Here is a 22,046-nt window from a genome sequence, read left to right as displayed (position 1 = left end):
GTTTAAAAAGATCATATACATGATTAATGTACCAAAGTAAAGATTCCAAAATGTATTAACAATTTGTAAACATTTCTGCTCAATTCTCAGAGAGCAAAAAGGACCACAAGGTACATTTCTGTCAGGCATTCTAACTACATTAATTCTACATTAAAAAAAAAAAAGATAATGTAATCTAATATGAACCAGGAGAACAATATCAAAATAATGTAGAATGGTATGAATTTATTTACAAAATATAAATTTTAAATGATCTTTTTCTAGGGATATGTTTAATTATGCTTGATAAGTTGACATGTATTAAAGATACTACTTTTGTATGTATTATACATTTGTAAAAATACAATTATTTTAAAAAGATACTGTTTTGCACTATGTATTATTGTGTGTGCATGCTCAGTTGCTCAACAGTGTCTTACTCTTTGTGACCCCATGGACTAGAGCCTCCCAGGCTCCTCTGTCCATGGAATTTTCCAGGCAAGACCACTGGAGTGGGGTGCCACTTTCTACTCCAGTGGTATCCCTCCAACCCTGGGATTGAACTCGCATCTCCTGCATCTCCTGCATTGGCAGGCAGATTCTTTACCACTGTTCCACCAGTATAACTTCATAATAAAACAGAAAGTGAAAATAAAAAATAATTATGTCCACCTATGACGTCACTGGCTTCCCAGGTGACGCAATGGTAAAGAATCCACCTGCCAACACAGGGACACAACAGATGCGGGTTCGATCCCTGGGTTGGGAAGATCCCCTGGAGAAGGGCATGACAACCCACTCCAGTATTCTTCCCTGGAGAATCCCACGGACAAAGGAGCCTGATGAGCTACATACAGTCCATGGGGTCGCAAAGAGTCAGACACGACTGAGCAACTGAGCACAAACACACACGATGTCATTAGCTCAAACACGCTTAATAACAAGAAGTTACAAGGAATTGTGACTTCTACCAACTGGCAAATACGAAGTCTCATAGGGCCTGGGACACTGTTTACTGTATGGTTACAAGATAACTTCTAGATGAACTGCTTTTAAAAAGAGCTACAAGAGCTCTCTCCCTCATCCTACCATTCGTCTCCTTCCGTTTACTGCAAGTTTAATGAGGCAGCACCACCATCCTGCTCCCTCACACAGGATTTACAAACATCGTCAAATATGATTCAAGGAACACTTGCTCTGGTGCTTACGCTTTGGAGCTGAAGCTGAAAAGAAATAAGCTGTGAAGGATGACGCCCAGCCCTGAGAGTAAAATTCAGTTTCAATACCAGCTACCATACATCTTCTGAGCCAGCAGTCATAAATGTGATGTGTGGGTGTGCAACCTTCACAGCAAGAGCATAAAAGCCTGCGCACCTGGCCTGGGTCGTTGTACCAAAGTTCATCATGAAGTCGGTCAGGATGGGCCTTTTTACGTTTGATTTCTGCAATGACGTCGAAAACTTCAGAGTCTGAGCTGCTAGAGCAGGTGCTGTCCTCATCGGACTCGCATTCGGATTCACTGGAACTCTCTATAGCGGTGAGGGGAAAAAGATGGAGAGAAGCTGAAGCAGTCTGCAAGCTGATTTTACATGAAGGTTTTACATGAAGATTTACATTTTACATGAAAGTTTTACATGAAGATTTACTTCCAAATGACTGAAACGTAAGGACCTACGTTTAGAAATGTAAGGACAGCTGATCATTTTCCAGCAAACACTCCAGTGCCTACTCCACACTAGAACTCTGCTAAGCAACCCATGAAATCTAATAGAGCCCATGATGCTAAGTCACAATCTAGAGGGGGAAACAAAGGATCAAAGATTTTTAGAGAAAGACTTGGTGAACAAGACCAGAGAAAATGCAAACCGCCAGAGCTGTCTGAGGTTTCACCTCCTAAAAGGTGCAGTGAATCCACCCTGATCCACCGGGGTTTCCTAGAAGGGGCGCACGTGACCCAGGCACACGGATGGGGGCGGGGTTGGGCTGATGAGAAGGAAAGGAACACAGAAGGGGCGCTGCAGGCAAAAGCATAGAGCAAGACAATGGGTGGACTCTGGCTGCAGCAAAGGCCTCACAGGAAAAAATCCAGAAGTGAGGGGATAAAAGGTCATGAATGCCAGGCTCTGAAGATCAGACTGAATCAGATTCTAAATTTTTTTCTCTCAATAGTAACAATAGGAGACTCTAGTCCTTCAAAAATGACTAGATAAAAACAGACCAAGAATTATTGTAACGAAACAATCCAGTCACAAAAGACAAATATGGTATGACTCTACTTATATGAGGTACCTAGACTAGTCAGATTCATAGAGACAGAAAGTAGAAGGACGGTTGCCAGAGGCAAAGGGAGACAGGAATGGGGAGTTGGTCTTTAATCTTGATAGAGTTTTCAGTTTAGCAAGATGAAAAGAGTTCCAAAGATTGTTTACACAATATGAATGCATGTAACACGCTACAGAGCCATACGTCCAAAAACGGCTAAGTAGTATATCTTACGTGTATTACGTACATGTTCTTTGTATTTTACTACAATCAAAAAAGAAAAAAAGAAGACCTAGAACTTGGAGTGATCCTACAAGAGATTACTGCAGTACAGCGTAGTAAGAAGGAGCCCTGACACTGCTGGATTTTCGAGCGTACTACGTGAGATGGGTACTGTCATTCCTCTTTTAAGACGAGAAAATCGAGACACAGAGAATCACATCACTTGCCCGAGACCACATTTCAAGTGGTGGAACCAGGATTCAAACCCGGGCCAGCTGGTTCTGTCGTGCTTTTCCCCACCACGCACACTGCCTCTGAGTGAGGGAGAAATAACAAAGGTGGGCAGACGAGCGCCAGATAACACGCAGGAAAAGGCACACTGAACGTCTCCTCTGCGTACAGCGTTGCGTTAGGGGCTAAGGACACGACGTGGTGAGAAGCAGTGATCTCAGCATCTCCTTGGAGTCTCAGGATACGTACGTGAAAATATGTAAGAAAGTGATGGAAACTTTGTGAATAAAGAGAGCGCTTCAAACAGAGCTGGACTCTGGCTGGAGTTTCCACACCCTGGCAGTGGAGAGAGCCACAGGAGATGCCTGCCCATCAGAGCTCGAGGCATGGGAACAGGCTCCTGCTTTTGACAGGAGGCTGGACTGTGGTCCCTTCTGATTTTAAGACAGAAGGAGTCTTGGGGGACACAGTGGCCAGCATGCCTTGCAAATGAGATCTCTTATGTATTCTACTGAATATAACTAAGAGAAAAGAAAATCGAAAAGAAGAAAGTTACATTGCTATGTATTTGCTGACTGGAATTAAAATAAAATGGACATTAGGAAATTTTACTATGGGACTCTCAAGGACACATCCCAAAAGTCTGGTATTAAACAATAAAAAAAAAAGCACAGGATCTCGGTCTAGTAACTTCTGACTCACCTAAATCTTCATCTAGCTTCGTCTTGGGAGGCTCCCATGGGGGTCTAGCAGCTTTGGCCTTCTCTTGCCTGCTCCCCAACTCTTCCTCAAATTTGTCATATAAGTCACGGAGCCTACTTGTTCCAACTACAGTAGAATCTCCCTTTGAAAAATAAAGGATCAATATTAGGAACTATATTAATAATAGTCATACCAAAGAGACTTAAGAACTCACCAATAACCAAAGATTTTAACAGCAAGATATCATTTTTCAACCCTCAATTTAACAAACATTTTAAATACAAAATGCCCAGAGTGCTGGCAATGATGCTCTCAGGTAAATGCACTTTGCCAACCCTTAGAAATGTTAGAAATCTTCATCTATGCCCTTCTGATACAGCAACCAAAAAATCATAAACCCCTCAGAATTCATGACACCTGATACCCTCCTAGAGAACATATACACCTCCCCTACTGAAATTCACTGGTGGTGTATATTCCCCATTAACCCAGTGACCCACAAACCACACATGCACCCCATAAACACACGGACACACACACACACACTCTTTACAAACACAGGGTTCTGCAATACATTCCTGGAGGAAGTTGCTCACTTTCCCTTACTCTCCTCCCAGGTTGAAAATCACTTTAAACACCCACCTAAAATGTACATTTGACATTTGCAAAAGGCACCTTTCCAACATAAAATGAATATTCAATCATGAAATCTGCAGTTATTCCCAAGAGAGGGTGCCTGCTTTCCTCAGCCCCACCTCATTACTGACACTGGTGATGCCGGAGTGGCTCTGACACTTAGGCTCTCTCTGCAGCAGCAGTGCACAAACAGAAGCCAATGTTGGCCTTCTGGTTTATCAGCCTTCCTTCTACCCTGGAGTTTTAACACACCCACAAAAAAGGTGAGGAAAAGCAAAAGCTCTGCTGTTCAAATGCTCTGAACCTCAGTGCCTTCAACATTATTTCAAGAATAATGATACCCACGGGGAGCCATTCTCCCCTTCCCCCTTGCTCACAGAACTGGGATTCCCTTCAGATTTGGGGCGGAGAACCCGGGATCTCAGAAGCCAGTCCCCCTACGCCACAGATGTCTCTGTCCTAATCCCTGGAAAGTGAACATGCCACCTTTCAGTGCAGAAAGAACTCTGCAGAAGCGATTAAGGCTACAGAATTTGAGGTGGGGTTATCTGGGTGGACACAACTGAACACAGGTCTTTAAAAGTGGAGAGGCTCTCACAACAGCAGTCACAGGTGCAACAGAAGAAGAGGCAAGAGATCTTTAAAGCACAAGAGGGACTCGACCCACACTGCTGGCTCTGAAGATGAAGGAAGGGGTCCATGGGCCAAGGAATGCACACGGGCTCCAGAAGCTGGGAACAGCCCACACCTGCCAGACAGCAAGGAGACAAGGGCCTCCATCCCACAGCCATAAGGAACTGAACTCTGCCAACAACCTGAATGAGCAAGAAAACAGTTTGTCTCCAGAAAGGAGAGCAGTCCTGCCAGTACCTCGATTTAGCCAGGGAGACCCAAGTTTGACTTCCGATCTACAGAACTGGGAGTTAATAAATGTGTGGTATTTTAAGCCATGAATGAAGTCTGTGGAGATGGGTTATGGCAGAGATGGAAAATTAATCCATTAAACACAATTCTGGACGAAGGGATGAAAGAAGAGATCCCTGGGCACCCTGGGCTCCACCCAGTACTGCCCTCTGCATCTGTATCTGGGCAGAGGTGTGTACGGACATAATGCCTGGGGCTCCTGTGGGCATCCTGCAACTGTGATGGACCCTCTGAAAGATAGCGATACCCACCTACGGCCCTGCCATCACTAAGGCACTAAATACACACCAGCCACCACCTCCCTCCAGATGGCTTGTCGAGGAAAACAAACCCAGCAAGCTTAAACCACGATCAGTTAAGTACTCTCATTTACAACAACATTCTGAAGTAACAGATGCCTTCTTTCCAGAGATGTTTTAAGAATTCAGGGAGGTAATCTGAGACACGTGGGGCAGTTTCACAAATAGGGCTCCACATGTGAGCTTCTCCTTGCCTGTGTCACCTGAACCAGGACTTAAAACCCTGCTTTTCTTTATCAAGTAAAATATCATGCCACCAAGAGAGACCTCTCAAACCTTTTTGTCAAGAGACAACAGTCTCCTCTCAAGCTCACCATAGGTAAGGGCCCAGTCCAAGTCGAAGATGTTTTTACAAAATTCCAAACAACAGAATGCTCTCTTATCTATCCCACCCACTAAATCTAACATCTCCAGGCTCTTCTGTCCTAAATCTGTAGGTATCCCTTCCTTCACTCATTCATTTCATCAGTGAACATGACTGTGTGTCCATTCTGTGGCAAATACACCTAACTTAATGGGGATGGAGGCATAGTGCCTGTTAGGGGAGAGAGAAAAAAAAAAGAAAGGGAGAGTGACGGAAAATAAAATGGAGATGGAAGGAGGAGGAGAAGCAAGCACACAGAGGTCATGGGGCCCCCAAGGCAATGAGGCACAGCTGCTGAGCCCCAGGAGCCCCATCGTGAACAGCACGTGTGCTGACTCTCCTGAGAGTGGGGCCCCCAAGGCAATGAGGCACAGCTGCTGAGCCCCAGGAGCCCCATCGTGAACAGCACATGTGCTGACTCTCCTGAGAGCCCATCCAAGGTGACGACGCTGCGACTCCACAAAACCAGCAACCAGCACAGGAAACCTGCCATGGGTACCTCTGGTCACGGGCAGACTTGCAAGAGACAAACTCAATTTTCCCTTGTTTCTCGTTTCGAGGGAAACACACACACACGCATGCAGATGTATACCACAGGATGTATAACATAGCTGTGAGTGAGAGCTTACAAGACCACCAGCATCAAGGCTAGCAGTGGCATCAAAAATCAGAATGAAGAGATCCTTCCATACACCTGCAGCACTCTTGCCTTTTGTAAAGCAGCTTTTGTCTACAGCAGTGGTTCTCAACCAGGGGGAGGGGCGTTCTCTCACCCACCAGGATGAGACACTGGGCAACGTCAGAAGACAGCCTCGGTTATCACAGCCATGAGGGTGCTACTGGCATCCAGCGCACAGAGCCCAGAGATGCTGCTCGACATCCAACCAGGCACCGGGCAGGCCCCGCCACAGGGAACTATCCAGCCCCAGACGCCAACAGCGCCGAGCTTGAGGAGCTCTGGTCCGTAGCTTCTCTCCTACCACAGACCTACCACCTGATCCATGGGGTCACTGGAGTAGTAGTTTTCTGAGTGGGTGCAGCGAATCCACACAGGCTTAAGGAGTTCTTCTTCCTCCTCCTCGTTTTTGTCAGGTAGCGCCTCCTCTGGCTCCTTTTCCTTGACTGAGGTATAATTCTTCTCTTTGCCAGAGCCCGGGATGTCACTCCATCTGTCTTTTTCTTCCTCCCAGCGAGCTCTCTTCTTCTCCCTGCTTGGGGAGCGACTTCAAAAGGGGGCAGAGGGAGGCTATTAAGAATGTTCTTTCCTTGTAAAACTTTTCTATTTTACCTGTTTAGTTCATTTGTCACCTAAAAGAAAAACGTCATGCCAAACCACCATATTCGTTTGTATGAAAAACCAGTGATCCCATGACACCAGTCTGCTGACATCAGAATCACCTGAAGTTATTTGTTTAAAAACACAAATTCCCAGGCCCTACCCCAGATCTACTTACTGATTCACAGTCTCCGGGGGTGGGGCCCAAGATTCTGTATTTTTAATAATCTCCCCAGGTGATTCTGGTGTGCATCCGGCAGGTTCAGGGGCAACCGGCAAACCATAACTCCTAGAATAGAAAGATCTCTAGGAAATACATGGACATCTCCATCTATAGACAATCTCAGCACTGAGCACACTAATTTTGAATTCTCCACATCTTGCTTTGCCAAGACAAAAAAAAAAAAGTCTTCACAAAACATGATCTCCACTTAGCCATAAATTTAGCCTGAGGACCAAAATCCAAGAGTGAACCAGTTATACCATCCCTCACCATTTCTCTGGAAGCCCCTACTTGGGTATTACTGCTTAATGAACCATCAGTTCGCCTAACTCTGATCCCCACAAATACTAATAGTAACTCAATTAAAAAGGAAAAAAGCAATTCTATCTCCTTGAATCGCTGGAGCATGAAATTTGCAAAGGCTCAGCGTATGGACGTGCTTGGAGGGAAAAATCCAGAGGGTAGATTTTTAAATTAAGCCCAGGACATTTCAGTGGAACTGTACAGACTTGGAGAATCCAGCCAAGGAGAGAGACTGCTTTATTAGCGATGTGCTGCCAGCTCGGCAGCTCTACTAACAAAGTCACTCTTACCCAAGAAAGTTTACATCTGGGTCAAAGTCACCGGTAAGTTTCTCCATCAACTCTATCACTCATTTCTAATTTTATAGCAGGGAAAACCTAAGTGTAGGTGTGTATACATCAGGGGGGAAATAGTGGGTGATTAGAAGGATTATATATATTACTTATTGATGCAACTTCTAAATATTGCAGTGTACATCAAGAGGTTTGTTACCAGAAAAAAATATTTACTGTGATGTAAAATGTATATATGTTCACTGTAGAAAAATAAAACAAAAATCACCTGTAACACCACTCAGAGATAACAATTATATTTCACAAATATGTTAGAAGATATAGATATATAAACACAAGTTTCTAAAAACAGGAACTCTGTAGCCTGTTTTCCTCAACAAAGTGGTAAATCAGGAACATCATTCTACTTCAATACATCTACATCTGAACCATTTTTAATAATGCATATCATTCTTTTATATGTACATACCATAATCTGACAAATCTGATCATTGTCATTTAGGAGATTACCTTTCTTCCCCCACTGTAAACAATGCTACTGTAAATACACTTGTGTTCTTTGCAGACTTGTCATATTATTTCACACACAAAGAGAGTGTACTTTTCTAAAGGCTTCTCTACAGATAAGAATTACCAGTTTAGATTACCATCAAAACCGTATGTGATTTCCCATTTCCCCACATCCTGTCAACATGATTGTTTTTCATCTTTTCTATCCTTATAAAGAGAGCATCTCATTTAATTTGTCACTACTGAAATAACACGTTTCACATTCACTTCTTTTATTAATATGAACATGAATCAATACACCATGCCAATATTTTTAAAATTAGGATTACAGTCTTTTGACAAATTTTTATTTAAATTATCACCCATCTTCTGTCATATGTAATGTAACCTTTTTCAGTTTATTTTCCTTTTAATTCTATTTATAGCTACATCAGAGAAGGCAATGGCAACCCACTCCAGTACTCTTGGCCTGGAAAATCCCATGGACGGAGGAGCTTGGTAGGCTGCAGTCCATGGAGTCGAGAAGAGTCGGACATGACTGAAGCGACTTAGCAGCAGCAGCAGCAAAGCTACATACAATCTTTATATGGCCAAATGCAAAGATTGTTTTTGTTTCTATTTCCAGTCTTAGTGTTATGGCTGTAATCCTTTCCCATCGCATGGTTAAATAAATATATTTTTCAGTTACTTTTAACATTAATTTTTTTTACTCTATCTGTCCAAGATCTAAGGCAGAAATCTGAACCAATTTCTTTTCCATACAGTTTGCATTGTTTCCACATCAGTTTCTCCTCTGATTTGAAAAAACAACTTCATGATAGATGTAAACCTTTATATATACTTGAATGTTGTTCCAGATTGGTCTCATTGACCTATTTATATCCATACCAAACTGTGCATTATTTTTCTTCATTACACTCACTTCTATTCCCAAGAAAAATTTGAGTCCTAGTAAAGTTCTAAAAACAGTACCTCAACTGAACTTACATTAAAATTATAGATTTTTTGGAAGGCAGATATATTCACCACTATACCACCAACACTGCTAAAAACTACAAATATTTTGGAAGAACACTGGTATGTTTTTTAACCCTATCTTCCACTCCCACTACAGGAATTTAACATGCCCTCCATTCATTTACATCACCTTCCTCGTCATCTACTACACTTAATATCTTCCTATTGATCAATATATTTTTAAGTTTATTAAGAAATTTAACTTTTATTCATTTAAATTTTCTATTTATATTTTCTATTAGTAAGTAGGTATTCCTGGTATTCAGGGAAGGCTCTTAATTATGATATGTTTATTGTATAATTGTCAACTTCAGTGAGTTAATTCTAACATTTCTTGACTGATTCTCTTGAACTGTCCTGGTAATATCATTAGCTAATAATGGCAAATCCTGGCTCCCTGTGGGTGTGGTTTTATGTTTTTGTTTGTGGTCCTTCCTGAGAGCCTGACACTCTTATAAGCACTCTGATATACTTAGTCCTGACAAGATTCCTGAGGCAGATATAAACATCCCCTAGACAGGAAACAGAATTAGAAATTCTGTTTCTCTCACACAGCTAGCAAGTAATAGTTAAATGTTAATATGATTATTTGACACAGACATTTTGACATGTACTAAAAATCCCACCAAATGTTTTATTATTACCATTGAGAAACACAGGCAGAAGACAACCTTACTCCATCCACTTTAGGCTGGTGTCATAAATAATGGATGATCAGAGTTGTCTATTGTGAAAAACAATTAGTATTCTTTTTTTCTTCTTTCCTTTTTTTTAACACTTTGAGAGGGACATTTCAAAATAGGAGTAAAACATCATTTTAGGTGTCTCAGGCGTTTCAAATTTCAAAATCCAAACTCAAAAATTTTGTTTAATAATATGCTATATTATGAACTATGATAACTTTTCCTGTTTTACAGTATTTATATCTATAACTTTTATTTTCTCATCTACTGCATTAGTTAGAACTCAAAGAATCCAAGTCTCTGCCTTCTCCACAAGTTACTGGGTACTGGAGAAGAAACAACTAAACCAAGAGGTTTCCAGCACTGAACATTAAAAACCAACCTCGGGTGGGCCCTCAACAAGTTCCACAAACACAGTATCTTAGCTTTTTTCCTATCCTTATCTCCAACTCTTCTGCAGGCGCTTTCTCACTGAACAGACTCTTCCTAGTTGACCTCCTCTAATTCATGGCATTTAGCATTTCTAGCTAAGATCTCTTTTCTGAACCTTATACTTTTGTGTCCCACTAGGTACCACACAATTCCACCGAGCTGTCTAACAGATTTTCAAATTCTACTTGCCCAAAATTGAACTCATTCTTTTGCCTGTTTCTTAGTGTTTCCAGCCCTCCAAGGGGAACATCACATCTCAGGTGACGACCAAGTCCTACTGACTCTCCCACATCGACCTCTCTCAATTACCTCCAAATTTCCCCATCGTCACTGCCACAATGGGTTGGTCTAGCCACAATCATTTCTTTCCTGGATTGCTAACAAAAGCCTAAACTCCTTTCCCAACCTCCAGGTTTGACCCTCTGAGACCACTTCTCCAATGCAGCCTTCACACCTGCTCTTTCTCTCCCCCTACCATTTGCCTTCCCTTAGGCATTCCTTGGAGAAGGCAATGGCATCCCACTCCAGTACTCTTGCCAGGAAAATCCCATGGACGGAGGAGCCTGGTAGGCTGTCTATGGGTCGCTAAGAGTCAGACACGACTGAGCGACTTCACTTTCACTTTTCACTTTCATGCATTGAAGAAGAAAATGGCAACCCACTCCAGTGTTCTTGCCTGGAGAATCCCAGGGACGGGGGAGCCTGGTGGGCTGCTGTCTATGGGGTCGCACAGAGTCAGACACGACTGAAGCGACTTAGCAGCAGCAGCAGGCGTTCCTACCCATACTCCAGGGAATCAGTACATTGTCAACTTCTCTATGACCACCCGAAACTGAGTTACTAACTACTGTGTTCCAGAAGCAGTATGTATTTGCTCTATCAAAGGCACGTCTCACAGCACTTAACTTTCTTATTCCTGGAAAGCAGGGACTCTTGTTAAAGACTATCATCGTACCATACAATACCTGGGACACACAAGAATACAATGTTTGTCATCTGCTTGTTAAGACATACATCAGGTGACAGTGGTAGGAAATGGGGTCTCCTTGTCTTTTTTTCTAATATGTATGGGAAGGCCTATAAGGTTTCAACATTAAATTTGGCTCTTCTCAAATGGTATCAATCATGTTCATCACGAGATAATGTTCTCTATCAAGTTACAGAAGTCTGCTTATACTCCTACTTTACCAGTTTCTACTCATAATTGAATGCAACTTTAAACAGCTAATAGGCAAGTACTGAGATAACTCTAGAGATTCTGACACAAAGAATTACAGTTATAGATCTCCTAAGACTAACCTATCTACCCATGCAACCTTGGAATAAACCCTCAACTATTATAACACACAACTGAAAACAACCTGCTCATATACTAATCAGTATTTTCATATCCATAGTCATAAAAGAAATTGTTTTGTGGTTTTCTTTTTATTGATGGTTTTGCCATTTGGATTTTCCTGATATCACAGCATGAGCTGAGCTTTCCTTCCATTTTCTTCAGTGTTCTAAAAACAGTTTCAAACTTTTTTGGAAGAGACACAAAGTCAACTTTTTCCCATAGTTATTGGCCTATTAACATTTTCTGCTCTAAGTGTAAGGTTTATAATTTTTGTTTTCATAGAAACAACCCATCACATCCAAGTTTTTAAATTTCTCAAATAAAACATCAGTACTTGTACCAACACACTATAATTTTTAAATCCCCTTCATTCCTATAATAATACATTCTTATACCTAATGGATATGTGCTTTTCTTTTCTTGATTTGCCACTTTTAAAATTGTACGGCCTTTCAAAGAAATCTTGCATTTATTTACAAATATTATTATGGCGTTATAGTTCTTTTTCTAGTTTATTAATTTATTTTACCTTCAATACCTTTTTCTGCTTTTTTAGAGTCAATAATTAGATAATAATTATATATATAGTTACCATTTATTTGGCACTACTGGGCCAAGTCCTAAGTGTTTTATGTGTGTTATGACCCCTTGTCACTCAATAAGGCAAATATAACTGTCCTTATTTTAGACAAAGACACTGAGGCTTAAAAAAGTTCCTTTGCCCAATAATAAAATTGGGAAAATGAATAACTGACCCAAAATCTGTCAGATTATTGACAGTACTATTCTTAATTACCATTTATTAAGGCATGAATTTTTAGCTCTTGATATAGAATTGGTTACATCCTGTAAATTTTTATTTGCAACAATTTCAATGTCATATTTCCAAATAAGGTATTACTGTAGTTTTTCTTTTTTTTTTTTTTCTGAAACAAGTAAACTTAAGAGCATAATTATGAATTTTCAAGGTCTTCAAAAAAAAAAAAACAAACCTTGAACTACTAATATAGTGTTTTACAGCAACTGAGGTCACAAAGTGGCCTAATTTGGGGGACTTTTTAAAATTTTCCTTGTGCATCCTATATACATCTTGAAATAAAAGGTTTTTCAATAACTGGCTACTTTAGCTTTTCACAGTGTTCTTTGGACAGACGCTCAGGCTATTCTGAAGACCTGGCTGACACCCTGCAAGAGCACAAAATCTGAATTTCAGGAGATAATCCTATGACTTCTTCCAGTGTCAACTCCTTGCTTACCTTCCAGATCTCTTATACTCTTTTTTGTAGGACCTTTCCAGAGATGGTGATCTTCGGCTGTCCCGGTGCCTGTGTCTCTCCCGTTCCCGCTCTCTTAAAGGAATTAATACACAGAGCTGTTTTCAACAGAAAGACTCAAAAACACCACCTCTTTTCACTGAATTCATCTAAATAAATGGACCTCACCTCACCTAAGTATTCTGCAGCACTATTCACTATGGGACATGTTTACTCACCCTTCATTTATTAGAGGTTAAAGGAGCATTTCACTTTACGCAAGTTAACTACCTTAGACATTTCTTGCTGTTTTCTTTAAAAAAAAAAAGAAGAAGAAGTCATACTTAATACTAAGCAGTGAAGGGAATTTTATCATAATCTTCTCTTGAGACCTTCCAACCAGCCAAACGTTCTACAGGGAAAACTTCAAAGGATTCAACTGCCTATTGATTTCTGAAACACTCTTAATTTCATCCAACAAATAAATGCACATAGTAAAGATGAGGACAAAGGTCTATAATAAAAAGCTCTAAACTCATAGGTTATACACCTGAGGTATAGTTCTTAGTCATCACTAACTACCATGAGACTCTAGGTCACTTTAAGTGCTGTTTTCATCAGGGGAAAAAAAAAAACTCTAAATAGAGACACTGAGTTTACTCAGTGTAAAACTAGAATTCAGGATTTTAAACCTTCCAATATAAAGCTGGAATTTAGTAATAATGATAGTAATAACTTATGAGCCTAATCAATATGCACAATGAGATCTGAAACAAAAATTGGAATCCCAGTGTGTTTACATTAGAACTAAATCTAAAGGAAATAAATACTAGGTATTAGATTGGGGCAAAAAAATACTGTATTAGCCTGAGTCCAGCAAGAAGATTACAAAAATGTCTAAACTCAAAAATAGCCACGCCCCCGCTTCCCGCCACCACTTCCACTGCGGGGGCACAGATTCGATCCCCAGTAGGGGAACTAAAATCCTATATGCCTGTCACATGGCGTGGACAAAAAAGAAATAATAATCCCCCACCTATAACCAAATAGAAGAAATGTAAATTCACTGAAATCAAAACTTACAAAATTAATAACAGATCTTAGATATTAACACAAAAATTGTTTTTCCACTTAAAAACCACCCCTTCCTCAAGAAAGACTCCTTTGAATAACACTTTTAACATATACTTAAGGCTCAGGTACACAACAGCTGTCCAAAGTAAAGTAGCCAGTGCTTGGCATTCCACATTCTTTATCTGATACACTTCTAAAATGACAGCTTACTTTTAGACAGCAAATCCCACCTAGTGAGTGGTATCACATGACAACAATATAATGTAATTTGTGATGGCATGGCAGCTAAAAAAAAACTGCCTCTATTTCCAAATAAAAACTCTATTTAAAGGATATTCCTAATTTTTCATTTGTTTTTGTAACATCTAGGGGATAGGATTTTGCATTCAAGAGTGGCACCTCTCATTATGACTGCTACCTCTGAGTGGCTATGAACTGAAAGACCAGTATAAATCACTGTAATACTATATGATGAACCCATTTAAAGCAAGAAAAACAATGCTTCAGTTATTTTTCCAAAAATTCTTCCCGGTTTTGGGACCATGAAGATATTCCTTAGATACATAATAGCTCTCCAATGGCTCAACACGGTACTCAACAGGACAGGTATGGGGTTACAGTGCTGTAACACCGCTCAAGTGTGGGAAGCCACTGCCCTGCTCCTTACTGGCTGCCCCTGCAGCTCTTCCTTTTCCTAATCCCTGGAGGAACTTGGATCTTTCATGACAGCAAATGCATCCATCTACGTCTTCACAAACCTTCTCTGGAAATAGTCTGCCCTGAAATAATCTTGTAATCACTATTCACCCAGATTTCGGAGGAGGAGAAGAAGAAAAGGAAAAATGAAATTTGAAAAAGTGTGGATGCACTTACCCCAAGAAGCCAGGGCAGAAGCAGCCAGAGGACAGACTGAAGAATTTGCATAAACTTCATCTAATCAAACGCACAACTTTGTGACCGTCTGGTTTTCTCCAGTGTACTTTTAGAAGTTATATACTAGCACTTCACAGGCTCCATGTTTGGTTCACAGAAGCATTCTATATAAGACAGGACTGACAGTCTACTAAGACCCCTAGAGGGAACTGATTTTACTGCGGCTGTGACATTAAGGCCACTCCAGAGCAAACACCCCCAAGTACAACATCATAAAACAACTCCAGGGTAAATAAAGGCCATGTAGAAAGATGAGCTAACTGCCTAAGATCCCCCACAGTAAAGGGGTTGTGGTTTAGGCTCATGGGGATTAAGGGTCATTTTTTCAGCATTTGATTTCACTTAGTGACAGGGATCCTCAGTTTATAGGACATTTGTGTTTCTTTAAGCTTAAGCCTGGATGGGAGAATTCAGGAATTTACAGCAGAACCCTAAAAACCACAGTACTCTCAAACAGAAAAAAAAAAAAAAAAGTCATCTAGAATGTTTAAGTTTGCAGCAAAATGTTTCCCCAAAGACAGGTTTATTAACAATCACTTTAAGTCTGAAGAAAACTATCAAACTCTTTCGAGTTTAGATTTTCACTGTAAAGTTGTAAAATAAACCCTCACAGGCCTCTGCCAACTAATCCATCACAAAGTTAAGAACAAAACTGACAAGGAACAGTAAGTCATGCTGAAAAGACTTTTCAAAATCTACCGACTCTAGTCAGCTTTAGCCCATCAGAATCAGTCACCCCTGCAGGAAACATGTCACTTCTTCTGCCTTCGACTAGGCATCAGAGAGAAGCAATAGTGTATTTTCCCCCCAAACCTTCCAAGGCCTGGAGGGCTTCCTTCTAAACCTTTAGGACTGAGAATGACTGTTACCATTTACTGGCAAAATGTTCGGTCAGAATCAAGCACACAGCCATGAGAACAACATGGAAACCAAGAAGCACATTAATTCCATAGGAGTCAAGACTTACTCTCTGAAAATCCAAGTAACAAGGTTACCTGGTTTGGGGACCTCAAACTTTTCAGCACAGAAGTTCCACAAGACAATGAAAGTGAGTGAACACACCACAGCAGCCAGAAAGAGAAGCACCATTACCAGCTTGACAAGTGGAAAACCAAAAATCTTCATTGATACAAACAGTTCACTGAAGGTACAAATAAATATTAGTAGAATGGATATGTGCACATTTTTATTTTTTCATCTAAACCAATGATTCTTAGATTTAGGGTAACAGACTCATACAATCTCTTAAGAATCTGCTGTAAGCCACTGATTTACTTATAGAAAAAAATATATAGACATAAAATTTTACATTTAACTTCAGAGAATTTCTAGACACCCATTAATGAATGTCTGCTAGAAACCTTATTTCCTTGTAAATATAGATTTTTGGCCTTTTGGGTGGGGAAAAAAAAGATTTAATCTGGAGTGGATTAGTATGTTCTAAATGCAATTTTATTTAGTATGCATACATTTCAATGCAACAAAATCAAAAGCTATTTTGAAAATTGTAACTTTGATAATGTATACCTAATATTATTTCATTTTATAAAGAAAGAGAACAAGAAAGCAAAAACATAAGATAAACTTCCATTTATCCTAAAAATCAGGAAGTAAGTTCAGCTTGTTAAGTAGTTGGATTCCTGACTGATAACAGCGGCCTGCAGACCACCAATTCCAAAAGAACCCACAGTGCAATAACCTGACAAGATGGTCTTACTGAACATAATTAAATACAACATCCACACAAACAACTACAAGATCTTTTATTGATCATCATTAAAATGCCAGCTGTACTCCTATAGTAATTGGCTTACATTTATTGAAATGAACCCATGTTGCTAATTTGGGGATGCTTTTCAAAGTGGCTTTCTCCTGAGGTCAACTTCCTTCCTCATCAGTTGTCTCTCTCTCTTTAATAAAACAGCCCTTTCCTTTTATAAACCGAAATGCACGGCTGGACCTTTTTGGTCTGGTTTGCTGAGCCGCCTGTGTCAGGATCTCTGCAACTTCTCTAAAAAACCACAGGTGCGCTTTACCTGCTCCGCTCGTAGCTCCGGTGGCGGGAGGGCGTGCGCCCCCGCTCGTGATCGGACCTGTAGCGGCTGTCCTGCCTTCTCCGGTCGGGACTCCGGCCTCGCTCCCGCCGCTCCAGGGACCGATGCCGTTCGCCCCTCCCGTGACTGTGGTCCCGGTGCCTGTGGTCGTCGTAGTGCTTTAGCCTTTCTGGGGACCGCCTCTCACTGGGAGCCTTGGGGAGCGGGTACGGAGGGAGGTGCCTGAAGTGAGGACTACTGCTGTTACTAGCACTGGGCGGGAAGGAACTGGGGCTGTTCTGGAAGCTATTGAAGTTGGGAGGTGGGAAACTGTGGTGCGAGTACCCGGGTGGGTACTGGTAATTGACCTGCTGCGGAACGACGGGAGGCGGCGGCGGATGCGGCAGGGATGGCGGCGGCATCATGAAGGGGAAGGCGCCTTGGCCAGGAGGCGCTCCGGGGACTGGGGGGTTATTGGGACAGGGTAGCGGAGGCGGCATGGGAGGGAAACAGGGGGGCACGGGGAAGGGGGGCCTCATCTGGTGGTTGGGGAACGGGGGCCTGATCGGGCAGGGGGGTAGGGGGCCTTGCGCTGAAGGAGGCATGGGCGGAGGGAAGGGTACAAAGTCTGGTCTTGGAGGCAGAAAATTGGGGGCCGGAGAGTTGGAGAACGTGGTGGAAGGGGCGCTGGGAGGTTCGTATTGGTATTGCACAGGAGGCTGCTGAGGGTGAAGCAGTCTCAGATTTTGGGGCCTGAAGGCTGGTGCGGAGGAGGGTCTGGCTCCATGTCCCCCTCGCCCTCGGGGACACCTGGGTCCTCCTGGGTGGAACGACATTCTGTGACTTTGGTGGAGGAAAGAAAAAGAGAAGAGAAAAACTCAGTGTGTAAACAGCTTTCACCAATACCTGACCACCCCTTAGGCTGCTGGAATATTCCACCCATCTAATACTGAGTTCTCTGTACTATATGAAACTCCTCAGGGCCAATAAACTCCTCTTCCCAGGTCTCAGCCACTCAACCAAAGCCATGGTCAGTCCCTGGACCCTGTGGCTTCCCAAAGAGGCTCCACTTCCAGCATGACGAGGTCACATCCCAGTGTTCAACCATCTGCTGTGGTGTACTTTTTCAAGTTCCCCCCAACCTATGTCATCCTGTCCACACACAGCATGTTTCTACACATACACTTAGTATCATCCTGCCACATGTTCCTCCCCACTCAGCAGACTCACAAATTCAACTCAACATGTCCTAAAATGAGTCAATAACCTTGCCCTCCAAGAGAATACCACCTGCTCCTTTTTTAGTGTTTCCCATCTCAATGCACGCATGCATGCTAAGTCCCTTGAGTCGTGTCAAACCCTTTGTGACCCTCTGGACTGTAGCCCACCAGGCTCCTCTGTCTGTGGGATTTTTCCAGGCAAGAATACTATGGTGGGTTTCCATGCCCTCCTTCAGGAGATCATCCCAACCCAAGGATTGAGCCCGTGTTTCTCATGTCTCCTGCACTGGCAGGCGGGTTCTTTACCACTTGCGCCACTTGAGAAGTCCCTTCCTGTCTCAAAAGATGAGACCATTCATCGGTCTTCAAGTCATACACCAGGGAATTACCTGACAACTTCTCCTCCCTTAACCCTTCTAGTTAAAAATTTATGCTCAAACACCTGTATCATTTCAGCCTCATAGATACTTGAGTCCATCCATTCCACACCATCCTCTCCTGCCTCGCTACTACAGTAATACCCTGGCAGGCCTTTCTACAACCAATGTCACCACCCTTAAGGTACCCTGCTCTCACACGCTCTGTGGTTCTTTTTGGCAGGTCCTACAATGATTCCAGGTCACCAGCTCATTACCTCATTTCATCTTTGATGTCCACCTGACCTCAGAATTGCCAGTGCCATCAGAGCAGGAATCCAGGATGGCTCTTTAAATGCTCTGGTCTGGGTTCCCAGCTATGGATACGGCCTATGTTAACACACGCCCTCCACCTCACAGATCTAAACCCTCCCCACCCCAGATGGCCAGTGTTTGCTCCTCCCTGGTCACCCAAAATGATTGCCATTACTATCAGACCACTCACCATGCACTGCCTTGCATCGTGACGTACTATTTGAATATGTCACATTTTCCACAGAGAATATAAACTCTAGAGAACAGAGAGAACAAATAGATATAACAATGTTTCCCAAACTTCTCATGCTAGAAAATATTTCTGTGATTATCTTAACATTGATTTTGCATGCTCCTATGCAGTTAGCATACTAATAAAAATAAGAGCATGCTGAACTGAATTAATGTTCACAACTAATTTTTAAGATGTCCTAAGTACTTTGCCAACAAAGGTCCGTCTAGTCAAAGCTGTGGTTTTTCCAGTAGTCATGTAGGGATGTGAGAGCTGGACTACAAAGAAAGCTGAGCACCAAAGAATTGATGCTTTTGAACTGTGGTGTTGGAGAAGACTCGAGAATCCCTTGGACTGCAAGGAGATCCAACTAGTCAATCCTAAAGGAAATCAGTCCTGAATATTCATTGGAAGGACTGATGCTGAAGCCAAAACTCCAATACTTTGGACACCTGATGTGAAGAACTAACTCATGGGAAAATGCCCTGATACTGGGAAAGATTGAAGATGGGAGGAGAAGGGATGACAGAGGATGAGATGGTTGGATGGCGACATCGACTCGATGGACATGAGTCTGAGCAAGCTCCAAGAGTTGGTGATGGACAAAGAAGCCTGGTGTGTTACAGTCCATGGGGTCGCAAAGAGTCGGACACAACTGAGCAACTGAACTGAACTGAAGTACTTGTCTCTCTGATTCAAACAATCAGTAGCTTAAAAGACTGGAAACTTAGGCATATTCCACCTCTAATCAGCTAAAAGATCAGGGAGGGAAAAATCATTTCTGCTCTCCCACTCCACATTCTTTCTCCCTCAGTGAGACTAGCATTTAGATTCAAACTTTACTATAATCTGGTCAACATAACAGTTTTCTTTGATTCTCATTCTCAGTCCTCCCCATTGAACAATGTTATGAAGAGGAACAGCTTTCCAAATATGAGGCTTCAGCAAAATGTTTTAAAAACCCAAACAAACATTAACTGCAGAAAGTTTTCCATTTAGAAGCATCTTCCTAAAGTCTTTCTAACCAAAAGTTTTACCAACAGGCTTAAGGCAGATTTTCAAATGGCTCATGAAAATAGTTTCAGATTATTTAGCTTTATCAATCACTATATTTAATAGAAAGTATACACCAAATAATATCTCATTAATGATTACCAAGGGAACATTTCATGCAAAGATGGGCACAATAAAGGACAGAAATGGTTATGTACCTAACAGAAGCAGAAGAGATTAAGAAGAGGTGGCAAGAATACACAGAAGAACTATACAAAAAAGATCTTCATGACCCATATAACCATGATGGTGTGATCACTCACCTAGAGCCAGACATCCTGGAATATGAAGTCAAATGGGCCTTAGGAAGCATCACTATGAACAAAGCTAGTGGAGGTGATGGAATTCCAGCTGAGCTATTTCAAATCCTGAAAGATGATGTTGTGAAATTGCTGCACTAAATATGCCAGCAAATTTGGAAAACTCACCAGTGGCCATAAGGCTGGAAAAGGTCAGTTTTCATTCCAATCCCAAAGAAAGGCAATGCCTAAGAATGTTCAAACTACCACACAATTGCACTCTTCTCACACGCTAGCAAAGTAATGCTCAAAATTCTCCAAGGCAGGCTTCAACAGTATGTGAACCGAGAACTTCCAAATGTTCAAACTGGATTTAGAAAAGGCAGAAGAACCAGAGATCAAATTTCCAGCATCCGCTGGATCATAGAAAAAGCAAGAGAATTCCAGAAAAACATCTACTTCTGCTTTACTGACTTGCCAAAGCCTTTGACTGTGTGGATCACAACAAACTATGGAAAATTCTTCAAGAGGGAATATCAGACCAACTGACTTGCCTCCTGAGAAATCTGTAGGCAGGTCAAGAAGCAACAGTCAGAACCAGACATGGAACAACAGACTGGTTCCAAATTGTGAAAGGAGCACATCAAGGCTGTATATTGTCACCCTGCTTATTTAACTTCTATGCAGAGTAAATCATGCAAAATGCCAGGCTGGATGAAGCACAAGCTGGAATCAAGACTGCCAGGAGAAATATCAATAACCTCAAATATGCAGATGACACCACCCTTATGGCAGAAAGCAGAGAGGAACTAAAGAGCCTCTTGATGAAAGTGAAAGAGGAGAGTGAAAAAGCTGGCTTAAAACTCAACATTCAAAAAACTAAGATCATGGCATCCGGTCCCATCACTTCATGGCAAATAGATGGGGAAACAGTGGAAACAGTGAGACTTTACTTTTTGGGGCTCCAAAATCACTTCAGATGGTGACTGCAGCCATGAAAATCAAAAGACACTTGCTCCCTGGAAGAAAAGCTATGATCAACCTAGACAACATATTAAAAAGCAGAGACATTACTTTGCTGACAAAAGTCTATCTAGTCAAAGCTACAGTTTTTCCAGTAGTCATATATGGATGTGAGAGTTGGACCATAAAGCTGAGTACCGAAGAACTGATGCTTTTGAACTGTGGTGTTGGAGAAGACTCTTGAGAGTCCCTTGGACTGCAAGGAGATCCAGCCAGTCCATCCTAAAGGAAATACGTCCTGAATGTTCATTGGAAGGACTGATGCTGAAGCTGAAACTCCCAATACTTTGGCCACTTGATGGGAAGAACTGACTCACTGGAAGAGACCCTGATGCTGGGAAAGACTGAAGGTGGGAGAAGAAGGGGACGATAGAGGATGAGGTGGTTGGATGGCATCACACACTCGATGGACATGAGATTTTGAGCAAGCTCTGGGAATTGGTGATGGACAGAGAAGCCTGGCGTATTGAAGTCCATGGAGTGGCAAAGAGTTATACACAACTGAGCGACTGAACTGAATGATTGTCATTCAGTTCAAGACCCTCATGATAAACCTGGGGCCTACACAGCCCATCCTGTCACCACAAGCTACTCAGGGCCAAAAGAATCAAGCTCAAACT

General features: G+C 41.9%; 1 protein-coding gene across 3 annotated transcripts in view; it reads right to left on the bottom strand.

Moving 5' to 3' along the window:
• DROSHA (drosha ribonuclease III) overlaps positions 1-22,046 on the bottom strand; it is a 122,740-nt gene that overhangs the window by 98,543 nt on the left and 2,151 nt on the right. For all 3 annotated transcript variants that reach the window (XM_061393809.1, XM_061393807.1, XM_061393808.1), the window contains 6 exons: positions 19,070-19,135; positions 16,992-17,831; positions 12,952-13,044; positions 6,611-6,842; positions 3,397-3,538; positions 1,354-1,508 (listed from right to left, as the gene is read on the bottom strand). In XM_061393809.1, the coding sequence (XP_061249793.1) occupies positions 1,354-1,508; positions 3,397-3,538; positions 6,611-6,842; positions 12,952-13,044; positions 16,992-17,831; positions 19,070-19,086 (1,479 nt within the window). In that variant the 5' untranslated portion in view covers positions 19,087-19,135. The remainder of the gene's footprint in view (positions 1-1,353; positions 1,509-3,396; positions 3,539-6,610; positions 6,843-12,951; positions 13,045-16,991; positions 17,832-19,069; positions 19,136-22,046) is intronic.

The sequence above is a fragment of the Bos javanicus genome, chromosome 20, assembly GCF_032452875.1.
Source record: "Bos javanicus breed banteng chromosome 20, ARS-OSU_banteng_1.0, whole genome shotgun sequence".
Classification (NCBI taxonomy): Eukaryota; Metazoa; Chordata; class Mammalia; order Artiodactyla; family Bovidae; genus Bos; species Bos javanicus.
The sequence above is the reverse complement of the archived record's forward strand: the minus strand, read 5'-3'. Positions and strand labels throughout refer to the sequence as shown.